General features: G+C 46.9%; 1 protein-coding gene across 1 annotated transcript in view; it reads right to left on the minus strand.

Moving 5' to 3' along the window:
* Window positions 1-776: 776 nt before the first annotated feature.
* The window catches only part of LOC142571851 (cytochrome P450 4V2-like), a 52,996-nt gene continuing 39,431 nt past the window's right edge, over window positions 777-14,341 (minus strand). The window contains exons 8-10 of the mRNA XM_075680513.1: window positions 11,521-11,587; window positions 2,973-3,152; window positions 777-980 (exon numbers count right to left, since the gene is read on the minus strand). Of these exons, the coding sequence (XP_075536628.1) occupies window positions 790-980; window positions 2,973-3,152; window positions 11,521-11,587 (438 nt within the window). The 3' untranslated portion in view covers window positions 777-789. The remainder of the gene's footprint in view (window positions 981-2,972; window positions 3,153-11,520; window positions 11,588-14,341) is intronic.

Raw genomic sequence — 14,341 nt, forward strand, 5'->3', positions numbered from 1 at the left:
GTGGCTAGGCGTTGCGTTTACAAACGCCTATGCTTTCCTCATAGGAATGGCCGACAGCCCCACGTGCGACACATGTAACATCGACGAGACGCTCGCACACATTATCTGTGTCTGCCCGCGATACAGTGCTGAGAGACAAGTGATGTGCAGGGTACTGGACAAGCTGGACAATCGTCCACTTTCAGAACTAAAAGCTTTAGGCCAATGCTCCGAAAGAACATCCGCGTTGAAGGCCTTATTCGCGCTATTAACGTTCTTGCGGAATACGGGGCTTCACGACAGACTCTAAGAATGCCGCCCCCTACCGTTCTGTAGTGTACGCGCTTTGTTCGTGCTTGTCTCCCTTTCTTTCTATCTCCCCCTTCCACTCTGTTTCTCTTTTTATCCCTCTTAACCCTTCCCCCTGCGCAGGGTAGCCAACCGGAACGACCTCTGGTTAACCTCCCTGCCTTTCTCTGCATTATTTTCTCTCTCTCTCTATGTGTACTAGTAGAACCCTGCCCTTGGTGTCAGCGTTTGTTGGCTACTCATGTTATGACTATATATATGTGTGTGTGTGTGTGTGTGTGTGTGTGTGTTTGTGTGTCTTACCAACTCTCCACGCATGGTCAAATTGACATTTATGATGTTAGAGAAGTGTAATTTGTGAATATAGTTTAACTTAGTAGTCCTGTTTAGACCTCCCTTGAGCCTCCGAACATCATTGTGCCTTGTTATGAGTCCTCTTGAAATGAGCTTGGCAGTCGCATGTTTGAAAATATTTTATTGCCGTCCCCTACAGTCGCCAATTCAACTGTTGTGAAGTTGGAGAGTTCGCCTCGGTGTGAACTTGACCCTGATGCCTCCGAACACCGATCGTGGGTGAAGAATTGGCTGTGGAGCAAGTATGAGCTGGTCCCGGTGGTCGAGCGAGGTAATGCAGAAGTGTCTGAGCACTGTGGCCACTACGACTTTCTCTTCTGTCATGGCAAACTTTTGTCCTGCAAAAACAAAAAAGATGAAATTATTGGTAACACAAAGAACTTGGCACCACAATATCGTTGTGCTACTCTACTCCTCAACAGCATGCATTGTGTGGACAGATGGACATTCAGAAGTGAGAGCGTAGCGTATTTAACACAGCATAGAACTGTGTCTTGTAAAAAGCAGTTCGCACAGCTGTAACTGAAAGCCAAATTCGTAGGGTTTTCTTTCATCTCCCGTTTCACTCACGCCGACAGTTCGGTGCATTGTGCGCTGGTACATAAAACTTTCGCAGCCACGTTTTGCCAATGTTAGCTGCATTTTGATACAGTAGGTGACACTCGGTCGTACGCTTCATTAAGACGGCAAGTTGGGCCAGCTGGTTGGCATTCATAGTAAGGTTCGTTACTGTGAGTCGAAGTTTTATTCCTTCTTTTGTCCGTGTCTTGTGTTGCGCTGTGACGAACCTTACTATGTGCGCTTCATTATTTGAATACGCCTACTTGTATTCTCAATTTTACGTCTAGCTGGGCAAATTTGCGAGCTTTAGCACTCAGCAAATGAGTTTATAACGACTGACGATTTACCGTCACACCTCCCATGCAAACGCATAATATAGAACTTCCAATGTCTCGAATAAATGAACAGATCTGGTGTGTTATAAATAAAAATTATGAGCCATTCCACTGTGTGAAGGTGAATGACCAGCGAAGGCATTTAGTAGACGAAACAGAGGTGACGCATAATATTTAACAAAGGTAGGAACGCAATTATTGTTTTCATCGGTGGTCATTGTGACGATAGGCTTGCACACACATTGTCGTATCGCGTCTGTTGTTATTATATTAATTTTATCATATTCGCATATAGACCGAACTCCCGAGGAGCAACGCGCCTACGAAGAGCGACGGCAGTAACAGAGACGAGAATGCAATCGTCGCCGGCGGGCGGCAAACAACGTCGATGAAGATCGTGCACAAAACGCACAGCGCATGCGGGACGTCACTCTTCGTAGGCGCGTTGCTCCTCGAGAGTGCGGACTATACGCAGCCTCCCCTTAACGACAACAGAAGTGAACTTCAAAATCGTGAACGGCAACTTGTCTTTCTGGTCTTTTATATACATTCGCATGGACGACAGGACCGCCGCCCCGAGGAGCAGGACGAAAGTAGACACGCGTGACGTTTCGACGCCACCGCCACCACGGGAGAGCGGAAGGAACTAGATATGGAAGTGCTTGGAACGCCGACAAAGAGAGGTCGGTGCGATCGTAGACTTGACCGATGCCGGTCGGCCTTTGGGGCTAAGATTCGATCGTAAGGCCCGTCTCCCTCTGGCCCGGCGGTATCAGCGCGTGACGGTGCACGCAATTATCGTCGTAGCCTTGTGCTCTTGGGACGCTGCCAACGACCTCGTGATGCGGTGGCTCTGCTCGCGGTCCTACCTAAGGCTGTTCAAGAGGTTGCTACCAGCGCCACGTCGCTCACCGATAGTGCACTACTGTTTTCACTTCACTCATGCTTGCTGGACTTCAATGTATCTTTCTTTTTCATTCCCCTTCTTTTCTAGTGAACTTTCAATTCTTTTCTCTCTGTTATTTGTGTGATCAACATACGAATAAAATCTGTTTTTGCCCTTGTGCCTGGTACCTCTTTGGGTCACAGGTGTGACAAGGGCAGTTCAAGGGCGCGTTACAGGTCCCGGAGTCCAGAAACCGGAGTCTACAGGGGCATGCGCCATTGCGCTTGGACCCTTACTGCACTATCACCAGGATCGGCCCACATTTTTGTTGACGCAGAACGAAAGTGCACGGAACCCTACCCATGAACGGCTTCGCTGTACAATGGTTGCTGTAGAGATAGTGAAAGGTGGAGTACCTGGGCTTCTCAATTTCTTTATGTTCTACAGCAAAGAAATAAATAGGTATTCTATCACTTTTTTTCTTTTAAAACACATGCGGCACCATCTCTTACTGCGTATTTGGCCGAATTGCATGACTGGATGCTTACCAACACAATTTCTTGGACCGGCGGAGAAAGGCAGAAAGGCGTACGGATGCCTGCCCTTGGAGTTCTCCGGCAGAAACCTATCCGGGTCAAATACGTTCGGATCTGGAAAGTACCTCGGGTCCTTGTGCAATATTTGGCCAAGAATGACGCATGTGCTTCCCCTTGGTACAACATACTTTCCTGTTGATACAAAGCAAAAAAAAAAAAACCACTAACGCAATGAGATGTTCTTTTTCTTTTTTCGAAGGAAATATTTTGCAAATACGTTTCTTAAAGCATCAAAATAGCCATGATTTTCCAAACAAATTGTATATGGCCGAGGTCAACATGTGGGCGTTCTATGGAATGTCCCCGAGGCTAGTCGTTATTTTGATAGCTCGACCTATCTTTGTAAACACTGCATGCCTTGTTGTGTTTGTAATGAAAGCTATAATTTTTAAAAATGCTCTGGCATTAGCAGAATTCTACTTCTTGAGACATTACTTGCACGGGAAATCGAAATTCATAATTGACTAATTACCGTATATTTTGAAACAACTTTTAAAGTGTATTACTTTAAAGCACGTGTTGCAATTTACGAATTGAAGCCGGTGACTTGGCAAGGCATATCCACTTGGAACGAATCATGCCCAGGAATTTCGGACATTGCCCCTTCGGCAATCTGCTGAACTTCACCGCAGCGCACCAACTTATCTGAATGGATAGCATTTTCAAAAATTATATCTCGGACGACTTGCCTAGTTCGAACAAGTTTTCGCTAGCAACGTCGAGAGGGTACTTCTCTCCAATAACATGCGCGTTTACGACCCTTATTCGACGCTTAGTGCAGACTTACAGCGGGGTTTTGTTGCTTACCAAACACACTGCTCTAACAGAACACTAAGCGCCAACTAAGCGCCGTAAATGCGCATGTTATTAAGAGGAAGTAGCCGGTCTACGTTGCTATTTGAAGCTTGTTGAAACTCAGCCGAGATATTGAAATATAATCTTCAGGAAATCCTGCCTATTGAATTACCTGGTGTATTGCTGTTAAGTTGAATAGGGGCCATATAACGTAGAACTATTCCAACCTGTTCTTATTCCAATCTCCTGACGCTAAATTTACGTAACCACCGACGCAAGCATTGGGCGGTAAACTACAGCGTTGTTTGAAAAGCCCGATCAAACGCGGTCCTCGTTTATAGGAGGGTACTTATTTTGCTTTCAAAATGAATAGCATTGTCTACATTGAACAGTTTTTCTTATCTAATTGGCTGATAGGAGGCGAGGAGCACGTTCAGGTAGAGAGGGATTCGATGGGGCCGAGCCAGCACAGTGAAAGCAGATAACCGGATAAGAAGGGTGGTGTCGGCGTCTGCGATTGGTCCGTTTTTCCTTGCTTAGCTTGCGGTGGCTGGTCGAAAATCGCGGCGGCGTGCAACGGAAGGTTAAAAATGCCGCTAAAACGAATCCTCAGCAAAGAAGAGTTGACAAAGCAATGCCGTATGCGGGTCGAAAGGGCTCGATAATTTTACACTGCCGCGCAAAAATGTTTATTATACACAAATAAATACACGTACCCCGGCAACTCCGACTTGCCAGTGCCAGAGTGATCGGCGGGTAGCCTTCTTCTATTGTTTTAAGAAAGGGGCACTGCGAGGCCATTCAGAAAAAAAATATTGCATGTTTTCGGCATATTAATGCGCCTTTAACGCGAACACTTCACGTTGAGGCGGTGAGTTTTCGCGGCTTTATCACTTCGCGTGAAAGATAGACGAAGTGAGCGCAGCCCAAAACCCTTTACCAATAGCAGAGGGCTAATGATGAAACAGGCGTCAAATCAGAAATAATTACGTTTCTTTCGTTTCGTATATTCACACATAATCAGTGTGCACATATCATACCAAATAGGGTGTTTTCGCCGTTATCGTGACGTCGTGTGACGGACAGGCGAAGTGAAGGTGGTCTGAAAATTCTTTGACCAATCTTGGAGGGCTGATTACAGAATTGGAATAGAAAAGTTTGGAATAGCTTTAAGTCATAGCGCCCCAGATTGCCAAAGGGTCAAAGCAAGAAATTCCTGGGGATATCTCAAGGTGACACAGGTTCCGCAATACGCGTTTAGAAAACATTGGTCTTCTAGTTATTTTTTTAGTTTAAATGCATGGAAAGACGTTTTGTTAAAAATGTCAGGCAAACAATTTAAAATTATTCAAAAATTGGTCCTAATTTCAAATTTCTTTCAAGTGGAAGCGCATTCAGAGCTCACTGGCTTCGATTTGGGAATCTCAATATACATCTTAAAAGAATTAGTTAAAAGTGGATAAGGGTAATAATATTTGGGGGTTTTACGTGCCAAAACCACTTTCTGATTATGAGGCACGCCGTAGTGGAGGACTCCGGAAAATTTGACCACCTGGGGTTCTTTAACGTGCACCTAAATCTAAGCACACGGGTGTTTTCGCATTTCGCCCCCATCGAAATGCGGCCGCCGTGGCAGGGATTCGATCCCGCGACCTCGTGCTAAAGTGGATAAGGGTAATTTTGCATAATTGTCAATTATGGTTTTATTTTAGTTCTTGTGCAAGTAATGTACACCTCCTCGAGTATAAACCAGCTCAATGAGTCGACTTGAGAAAGTATTTTCTTTTAGGTTCTGTTAACGTTAAACAAACAGCCTTGTGTAAGTGTATCCACAATAAAAACATTTCCGTGAGCACTCACCAAATGGCGCGACGCGAAAGTCCCCTGACGTCCTGTCAAGTGTGCTAATGAAATTGCTTGCCTAAGCCTCCTGATGGTTTTGCTCTAGAAAGTTTCGCACATGCCATTTGTCACAGTTATATGTTTAAAATGCAATATTATTTCCATATTTCAATTAATAGGTCAGCTTAGAGCATCAGGTGTGAAAATAGATTAGGGAGCCCCTATACACACACGCTTAAGAGCTGTTTTAAGGTAGTGATATCTCAAAATTTTCCGCCGCTATTTGCTGCTAAATTTGGCAGACCGCCATTTTGATTCTCAATTCGTCTTGAAGGAGTGTCGCAATGCTACCTGTTTTGTCACGCGCTGATACATGGGGATAAGAACGCCCGATTGATCAAATTTCTTCAGTTGTATTGGAAAGTGCGCAGGGAACCTGTATACGTCTTCAACATGTATATTGCCTTTATATGTTATCTGAATAAATGACATTTATGTCTTTACATTGCCATGTCATACGAAAAAGTTGTCAACACGGTGGCACACGCTTGGTAGCATCCCTTCTCATCAAGAAAACGCGACATGCATTAAACCCTGGTTATTCCCTCGCACTCTCGGTAATAAGGAATGTCTCTAAGGAATAATTTTCTCGGTAATAAGGAATGTCCTATTATAGCCTGCTTAACATGCACGGTGAACAGGTCGTGTGTAGAACTCACGCATGCTATATATTTTGGTGGCTGGGTGCAAAGCTTATTCAAGAAATGTGATTGATTACTGGTACAGGATGAACGTTCGCGGGAATCGTCGCTTATGAAGGTCATGGTCTGCAAGACCTCTTGGCGGACCATCAATCTGAGTCTCAAAAATCGCTCAATTTAGCCGAAAGCCAAGCATTTAGCGGGCGAGGCAGTACCCTTTCAAAGGCTGGCACCACCCTAACACAGGGAGTAGACGTGAGCAAAAACGTTCCCTATAAATGAAGTGGCAGCGCCATCCCTTGGTAGGAAACGAAAACGAGACGCCTACCTTGAGCAGAAGCATTCGATCCCCACCACGAGAAGGCGCAAGCACTCAACACATCAAGCATTGGGAAAATTGTCCATCGCGTAACGTCAAGCTAGCGTCAGCGCTTGAGTAACTAAGTTCCGTATTGGACACGTGATTTTGTCAGTCACGAGTAATGATCTCATATGCGGGACGCATAGACAATATAGAAACGAACCTGAAAGCTAATTAGCGATATTGCGGAACGTTTCTGCGCCTATCGCTACGTACTGTCTGGAATTGTTCATTTGATTGGCGAGATTACAGTGTCGCTTTAGCAAGGGAAAAAAACACTTTACAGCGTTATACATTGATTCATGTTTAACTACTTTTTCTTTTGTAGAAGGAGCTAATAAACAAGCCACTTTTTTTTCTACTATACAGTGGTCGTTTTCAAGCAGACATTTTAGCAATAGAATTTTGCAGACCGCGACTTTTTCGCTGACTGTAAAACCGAACATAATGAGCACCAGAGTAAGATTTCTTTCCCTTAAGCTTCCACTGGCTGATATGTCATCAAGGTCAATGTGTTTAATCCATAGATTTAGCTGGTAGCTGATAAACCAGGGGAACAAAAGTAGTAGGGAGTTAACTTTCTCTCTATTTTTCCCTGAAATTCAGCTTGCCGTCGGTGGCTCAGCGCCTATGGCGCTCCACTACGGAGAACGAGGTCGCAGGTTCGATTCCCGACGGCAGTAGCAGCATTCTGACGAGGCTGAAATGCAAGAACACCGGTGTGCCGCATCTTCGAGAAAGCAAATTCATGAAAATTAATGCGCAGCCATTTATTACCGTAGCTCCTCTGCATCGTTAAGACGCTAAACGCCTCCCGCTGTATCTTCTGTATCTCCGAAACTTTGCTTACATAACATTCCCTCGCACAGAACTTAAGTACGCCTCGGCAATATGGAACTCACATCAAGAATACCTCATAAACTCGATCGAGGCCGTTCAAATCCGCGCAGTTCGTTTCATCACGCCACACTACGACGGTTATGAAAGCGTCAGCACCATTAAATCAACCCTGGAGCTTCCCCCTTCTCGCTCGCCATCAGATAATCGCTCGAGTGCGCTTGCTTGATAGCGTATGTAAAAATTTTACTGACCTGCGGAATTCTTTTTTTCTTTGGGGGGGGGGGGGGGAGGGAGAAATAGTCGCAGTTTCGCCCGAGAGGCGAAGCCTGGATTGCGATAGCAAATTAGTAGACAGCCATACGAAGTAGGGATAGCAGCCTTATCGGCCATATGAACTTGGGAACATGCGCTAGCGCGCCCAAGCACACATAGACCCATGACACTTGATGACCGCGGACACTCGATGTCAAAACGATGGCGTGAGCAAGCGGGGCAGCAGAAGCGAGCGAAGTGGCCTTTGTGCTGCCTACTGCTTCAACGCAAACTGAACGGCGAGAACACACCACGCAAAAAGGTGTGAGCCATCTGCAGGTCGCTTTCGAGATACGGCGCGCGCGTCTCTGCCGCGCACAGTACGCAGATGCTGGCGGAATCGAAGACGTCCCACGCCTCTCCCGCGCTGCCTCCCCACTTTCCTCCCTGCCACGCGCGAGATTGAGACGCGATCGTCAGTTGCTCTTGCACCCGGCCGCGAAATCCACAATTAATGCCGGAGCACAATGGCGCCGCCCTCCCTCCATCCCATCCCCCCACGGATTTCCTCCCTAGTGCGCGCCGGATTGAGCCGCGGTCGTGGAGTCCCCTCGCTTGTTCTCACTCGCACATACAGTATACGGCGCGCGGCGACGGTGTTATCGCCCTTGGACTTTATACGGTACGTCACGGGGACGGCGAGCTAACGCCGACGGCAATGGCAGAAATACGCCTGGAGTGTCCGTATAATTGCTATTGCAATAAAAAAAAAAGCGTTCAGCGCTATTTAACAATGGCCGTTGGTCTATTTCTGTTATCTGCAGCTGCCATTGATGGTTGAAATAAACTCCCAGATGATATTGTTAACGAGAGGAAACCTCAGAAATTTAAAGTAATTATTACCTTCTACAGGTTCTAATGTGCATTAATCATTATTTCCTGTATTACACTGTATATGCTCTATTGCGATAGCAATTATATGGACGCTCAGGCGAATGTTTGCGTCGGCGTCAGCGTCGACGTGATGTTCCGTATAAAGTTCAAGGCCGATAACACCGTCGCCGCGCGCCGTTTGCTGTATTTACGAGTGAAAGCACGCGAGGGGAGCGAGGATTGCGGCTAAGTCTGGCGCGCTCGAGGGAGGAAAGTGGACAGGAAACGCATTGTCTTCCGTCGGGGCGTGAACGGCCGTTGCCGGAAAGGACGGAGGGGGGGGGGGGGGGGGGCGGTGTTGAGCTCCGGCAGCAACTGCGTATTTCGCGGCCCGGCGCAAGGGGAACTGACGATCGTGGCTCAATCTCGCGCGCGGGACGGAGGAAAGCGGGGAGACAGCGCGGGAGTGATGGGGGCGGGGCGTCCTCGACTTAGCCAGCATTTGCGTACTGTGCGCGGGAGCGCGCTGTCGCGCGCGCCGTGTCTTGGAAGCGATCTGCAGACGGCTCATATCTTTCACTCTAAGAACAGTTTACACCTTTTAGCGTGCCCCTTCTTCCACACAACGATAATCGTCATCTGCCTTGATGCGTTTCCTTTCTTGAAAACGCCGTGCGCGCTACTTTCCTGTCGGGAATGCTATCATGCTGATAACGCGCATGCCGTTCGTTACTGGAAAGTACCGGGCTCGCAGCGTTAAAGAAAGGCAACACATCAAGGCAGATGACGATTATCGTTGTGTGGCAGAAGGGGCACTCCAAAGGGTGTAAACTCTTCTTAGAGTGTTGTGCATGCTTGGTTTTCGCCGCTCAGTTGGCGTTGGAGCGAAAGACAACACGAAGGTCACTTCACTCGCTACTGCTGCCGCGCTTGCTCAAGCCAGCATTTTGATAGAAAGTGTCCACGCTGATCGAGTGTGATGTGTCATGTTTGCTCGCGTGCGCTGACACCGTGCTTCTTAATTCAGTTAGTAAGCGAATGTTTCCAAGTTTATATGGTCGATAAAGCTAGTATCCTTATTGCGTAGAGCTGTCTAGTTATTTGCTATCGCAATGGATGCTCCGCCTTTCAGGCGAAACTGGGACTTCTTTTGTGTTTTAACTTATTGATGTCTGCATAATTGTTTGAAACCTTTTCTCTTTAGTTTCGTGCCGGTAGCACTCTCAGGCTTCTCTTTATTTTGTGTTGCTTGCTCCCACTCTATGTAACGCCCCACATCAGCCTTTAATGGCATAATTAATCATGAAAACAATAATGAAGAAGATAATGCTGAATAAAGTAAACAAAACGAGCTGCGAACGGAGTCACAAGAACCGAAGGATCTGCGCTACGCACCTATTTTAATCGTACGCCAGCATCACTGCATGGACTCTATGAGAGGCATAAGTAGAGCTATAAAAGAAACATTACATAGCTAAGATTTGGCATTGTTGGTGAGTCGAGAGGCAACAAGAGCCTGTAACAACAATTCGTTGAAAACGTAAGGAGCGTTGCAGGAGCGAGCTTGGAAATATACAATAAGCGCATTTCTGCTTTGGCGTTGCCATGTTCTACCGGTGCCACACAATATGGTGGGTTTGGCGGGCAAGTGTTTGTCATGAACAAACTAACGAAGAAAAGATTCATCATCATCATCATCATAACCATCATCATCATCATCCCTTAGAGTCGGTGCTCTATCTTTGACATGTAACTTGTCAGTCACAAAAAGAAAAACTAAACGCTAACAGCGTTGCGCATGTGTCCAGTGGTGGCCAAGTGTTTTTTAACTTCCCATGCATGCAGAGCTGGTATGATGACTACATTAAAGCTATCTTATAACTGGCAATCTCGTCCGCCCGCCACCTGTCAGGGTGCCGAGAACGCAACTTCAGTGAAAGGCACGTAATTTATCTTAACTTGTCTTTGCCCGCACTGAACGAATTAGTAGCAAACTTAGCGCAAAAACAGTTGGCGACGGTAGGAATGTGGCTAACTAGCACGTTTCATTGGTGCAAATTTTGATGAGCCCAACAAATCATGCATCGCTTTAAGCAAGTGTAGTTCACTGCACTTCGGACAGTTCTGTACATTCTGTCCTTAGGGCAATTGTGTAACGTTAGCAACGGAAGGACAGGGCTTCCTCGCGTTTCATGTGCGCCCAGGGCCGGGGATAGGAGCTTTGCAGCAACGGAAGGATGATATACTTGTTGTCAGCTGTTGTCTGTCAGCGAGCACCTATTAATTAGGCATTGGTCTAAACCACTGCCACAGCTCTCAACCCTAGACTGGCGTCTATGGGAGTGATGAGAACAGGGTGTCAACGTTACTCGTTCTATTTTGACTATTGGAATTAAGAACGGTGGACAAGGCAATGCAAATACGAAGAAACACACAAACACACACACACACACACACACACACACACACACACACACACACACACACACACACACACACACACACACACACACACACACACACACACACACACACACACACACACACACACACACACACACACACACACACACACACACACACACACACACACACACACACACACACACACACACACACACACACACACACACACACACACACACACACACACAACAGCGACAGCTCAAAGGGGGAAAAGTCCGTCGTTCATAGTTAATAACGGCACGGGTGCGCAGCGCCGCCTCGCGATGTGTCCAGTCTTTGAACAATAGACGTGGGAAATTTGTTTGGGCTCTACAAAAAGCGCACCCACTCCCCCCCCCCCGCTCCCCTGTTTTCTTGCAAACGTACTCACCCACTTGGAAGTCCTCTTCTATTTTGCGGCCGTAAATTGGAAGTATGGTGAATATTCTTTGAGACTCCTGTGACGAGAAAAAAAAGTGAAGAGCGAGGTTTCTGGAAACAGTGCGCCATATACAATTCTGCACGAGAGTACGGACCCTGAATACAAGGACGCGGAAGCGACTCCCAGTACCTCATTCTCCTTGACTCGGGAGCACGGCGACGCCGCAACAGAAGATAGCATTCCAACATGATTATGATCAGTGACAACGACGCCGTCATCTTCGTAAGACCTGACTAGTGCTAAAAACTCAGGACGATGAACTAGGAAGGACAAAGAACCTAAATACACGCCGACCTGTCAGCAGACAAAGGAAAAAGCACGCGACATTTCGCACCTACAGAGAGGAGGCGAGATTGTCATGCTGTCACGTGAGTGCCGCAGCGGCTGGCCGCCAGTTGGTGGGGCCTCCGATTTTACAGCCAAGCTGAGAGTTCGTCGTTGGAAACAAAGCCGTTCGTGCAGCCACTGATGTGCGTGAAGTGTGAGCGGAATGGATCGTAAAGGCGTGGATATAGTCCTGCAATGCCAGCGTGTCTGGCAGTGGCTGGCGAAGTCGGATACCTTACGCCGGCCATAGAGTTTCCTGCAATTACTAGAAGCAACCCTAGCGCTGCGATTGGTCAGCCACCATGCAATTGATGGGTAGTACATGGATTTGTCTGATATTCGTGCTTGGGGCTTCGGACGTTCTTGTTGTTTCGTTTATTACGCTTTATTCATCGTACTTTCGTTAACGGCGGAAGGGGACAGGGATAAAATACAACAACATGGCGCTTCTTTCTTTTGTCCGTGTCCCTTTGCGCTGTTACCAAAAATACGATGAATCCTAACCAACTCGCCCACCTTGCTGTCTTGCTGTAGAATATTACGCTTTATCTTGGACTAAATTTCAAAAGCAATTCCCCTATACTTCTCAGAGCGCCGCTCTTAGCCGCCTGTTCCTGCGGCGAGCGTCGGCGTTGGCGTAACCGAGCGAACGAGCACAGCGAAGGATGAAACAGTGAACGCGGAGCACAGCGTGCGATAAAAGAAGCATGAGGGAATGCGGAGGAGGAGGGCATGGCAAAAGCGTAAGAGGAAAAGCGTAGTGCGTCGAAGATGGCTACGAGATTGCGCCATAGTAGCGCGCGTCGTCTGGGAGGTCTGTGTTCACGCTGAGGCAACCGACGCGCTGTGTCCCGTCGTGACGATAAATGTAGAACGCTCCGCGAAGAAACGTCAAGCTATGTTCGTTCACTCTCCGTAACAAAGGTTCTGAGTGTCCGACGGGCAGCAAAATTAGTAAGTGGAATGTTTTCTAAATGACAATACGGGGCAATATGTTGTCTTGTCTGATAACTGTTGTATATGAATACATGGTGTCGTGCGGAATTGAGAATGATTCTGTGGAGAGGTTTTGCTTATGTTGACATACATTACGACTGTAGGTTGGACATGGTCCATTTCATTCACTGAAACATGTTTTGTTTGCTCAAATGTATTGGTTGCATTATTCTAGACGAATAAAAGTAAAGTTGCTTTTGAAACCTCTGTGGCACTGTCATTTATTCCCATCCTATTCTCTTACCTTCCCAAAGAACCTACTGGGGCAATTGCCGTCAATAACAGCCTCATTATGTTCAAATTAATATAATAATAATATAATATTTGGGGTTTTACGTGCCAAAACCACTTTCTGATTATGAGGCACGCCGTAGTGGAGGACTCCGGAAATTTTGACCACCTGGGGTTCTTTAACGTGCACCTAAATCTTAGTACACGGGTGTTTTCGCATTTCGCTCCCATCGAAATGCGGCCGCCATGGCCGGGATTCGATCCCGCGACCTCGTGCTCAGCAGCCCAACACCATAGCCACTGAGCAACCACGGCGGGTTGTTCAAATTAAGACAAACGCCACCGCTATAGTTTAATGACATGCTGACGCTTCAGCTAAGGCGAGTCACAAGCTCGCCTCAGCCTCAAAAGAAAAGTAACTGCTGGCATAGCGGTCGAAATGCCGGACGCTAAGGAAATTCAAACATTGGCGCCAAGTAGCATAAGATCTTGACGTCACTGCCATTTCTGGTTGTGACGTCATTTCCTATTTTTTTTCTATTTTTTTGCTTGCTCTTAGTTATCCCCCGATACGTAGATGACGATGGTTACAACGAGCTGCCGTTTTGTTGACATGAGGGCTTCTATGGAAGCTTCGCTTCCAGTTTTACATATACCTTGTTGTCTGCGCCCGCCAATATATCACGAAATGAACATGTATAGAGCTGTGTTCACGTTTCGCGTTTTGCTCACTTTTTGCTCACGTTTCGAAGGTAATAAGGATCTGTAAGCATGCATATGCGCTGCTAATTGCAGTGGTTCCGTTTGTCCGTGCGTCCGTGGCGCAATGGTCTCTATATCAGGGTTCTCTGCTAGAGGTCCTGTGCTCGAATCCTGTCCTCCGGCAATTTTAATAATATTCACATAATAATTTATTACGCAGTGCATTGTTGAAAATGACGAGCTTACAAAGTCAAGAAGCCGTTTGAAGCCAAAAGTACGAAGTTTAGACAAATCCATGTACTTCCCATACGTACTTTGCTGGGTCAACCACTCCCATTGCAGCCACTTTAGACACTAGCGCCAGAGTTCCCTCGCGTAGTTATTGTACGAAACTCTATGGCGCAACTGGGCCGCACCTGACGCGCGCCCAACGTTACGTCGGACTATAATCGCATCCGCACCCCAAAAGAAACGCTCCTCTAAGTCTGTGTAATGTCTCGGTGGAAGGCAACAA

Source organism: Dermacentor variabilis, chromosome 1 (assembly GCF_050947875.1).
Source record: "Dermacentor variabilis isolate Ectoservices chromosome 1, ASM5094787v1, whole genome shotgun sequence".
NCBI classification, from domain to species: Eukaryota; Metazoa; Arthropoda; class Arachnida; order Ixodida; family Ixodidae; genus Dermacentor; species Dermacentor variabilis.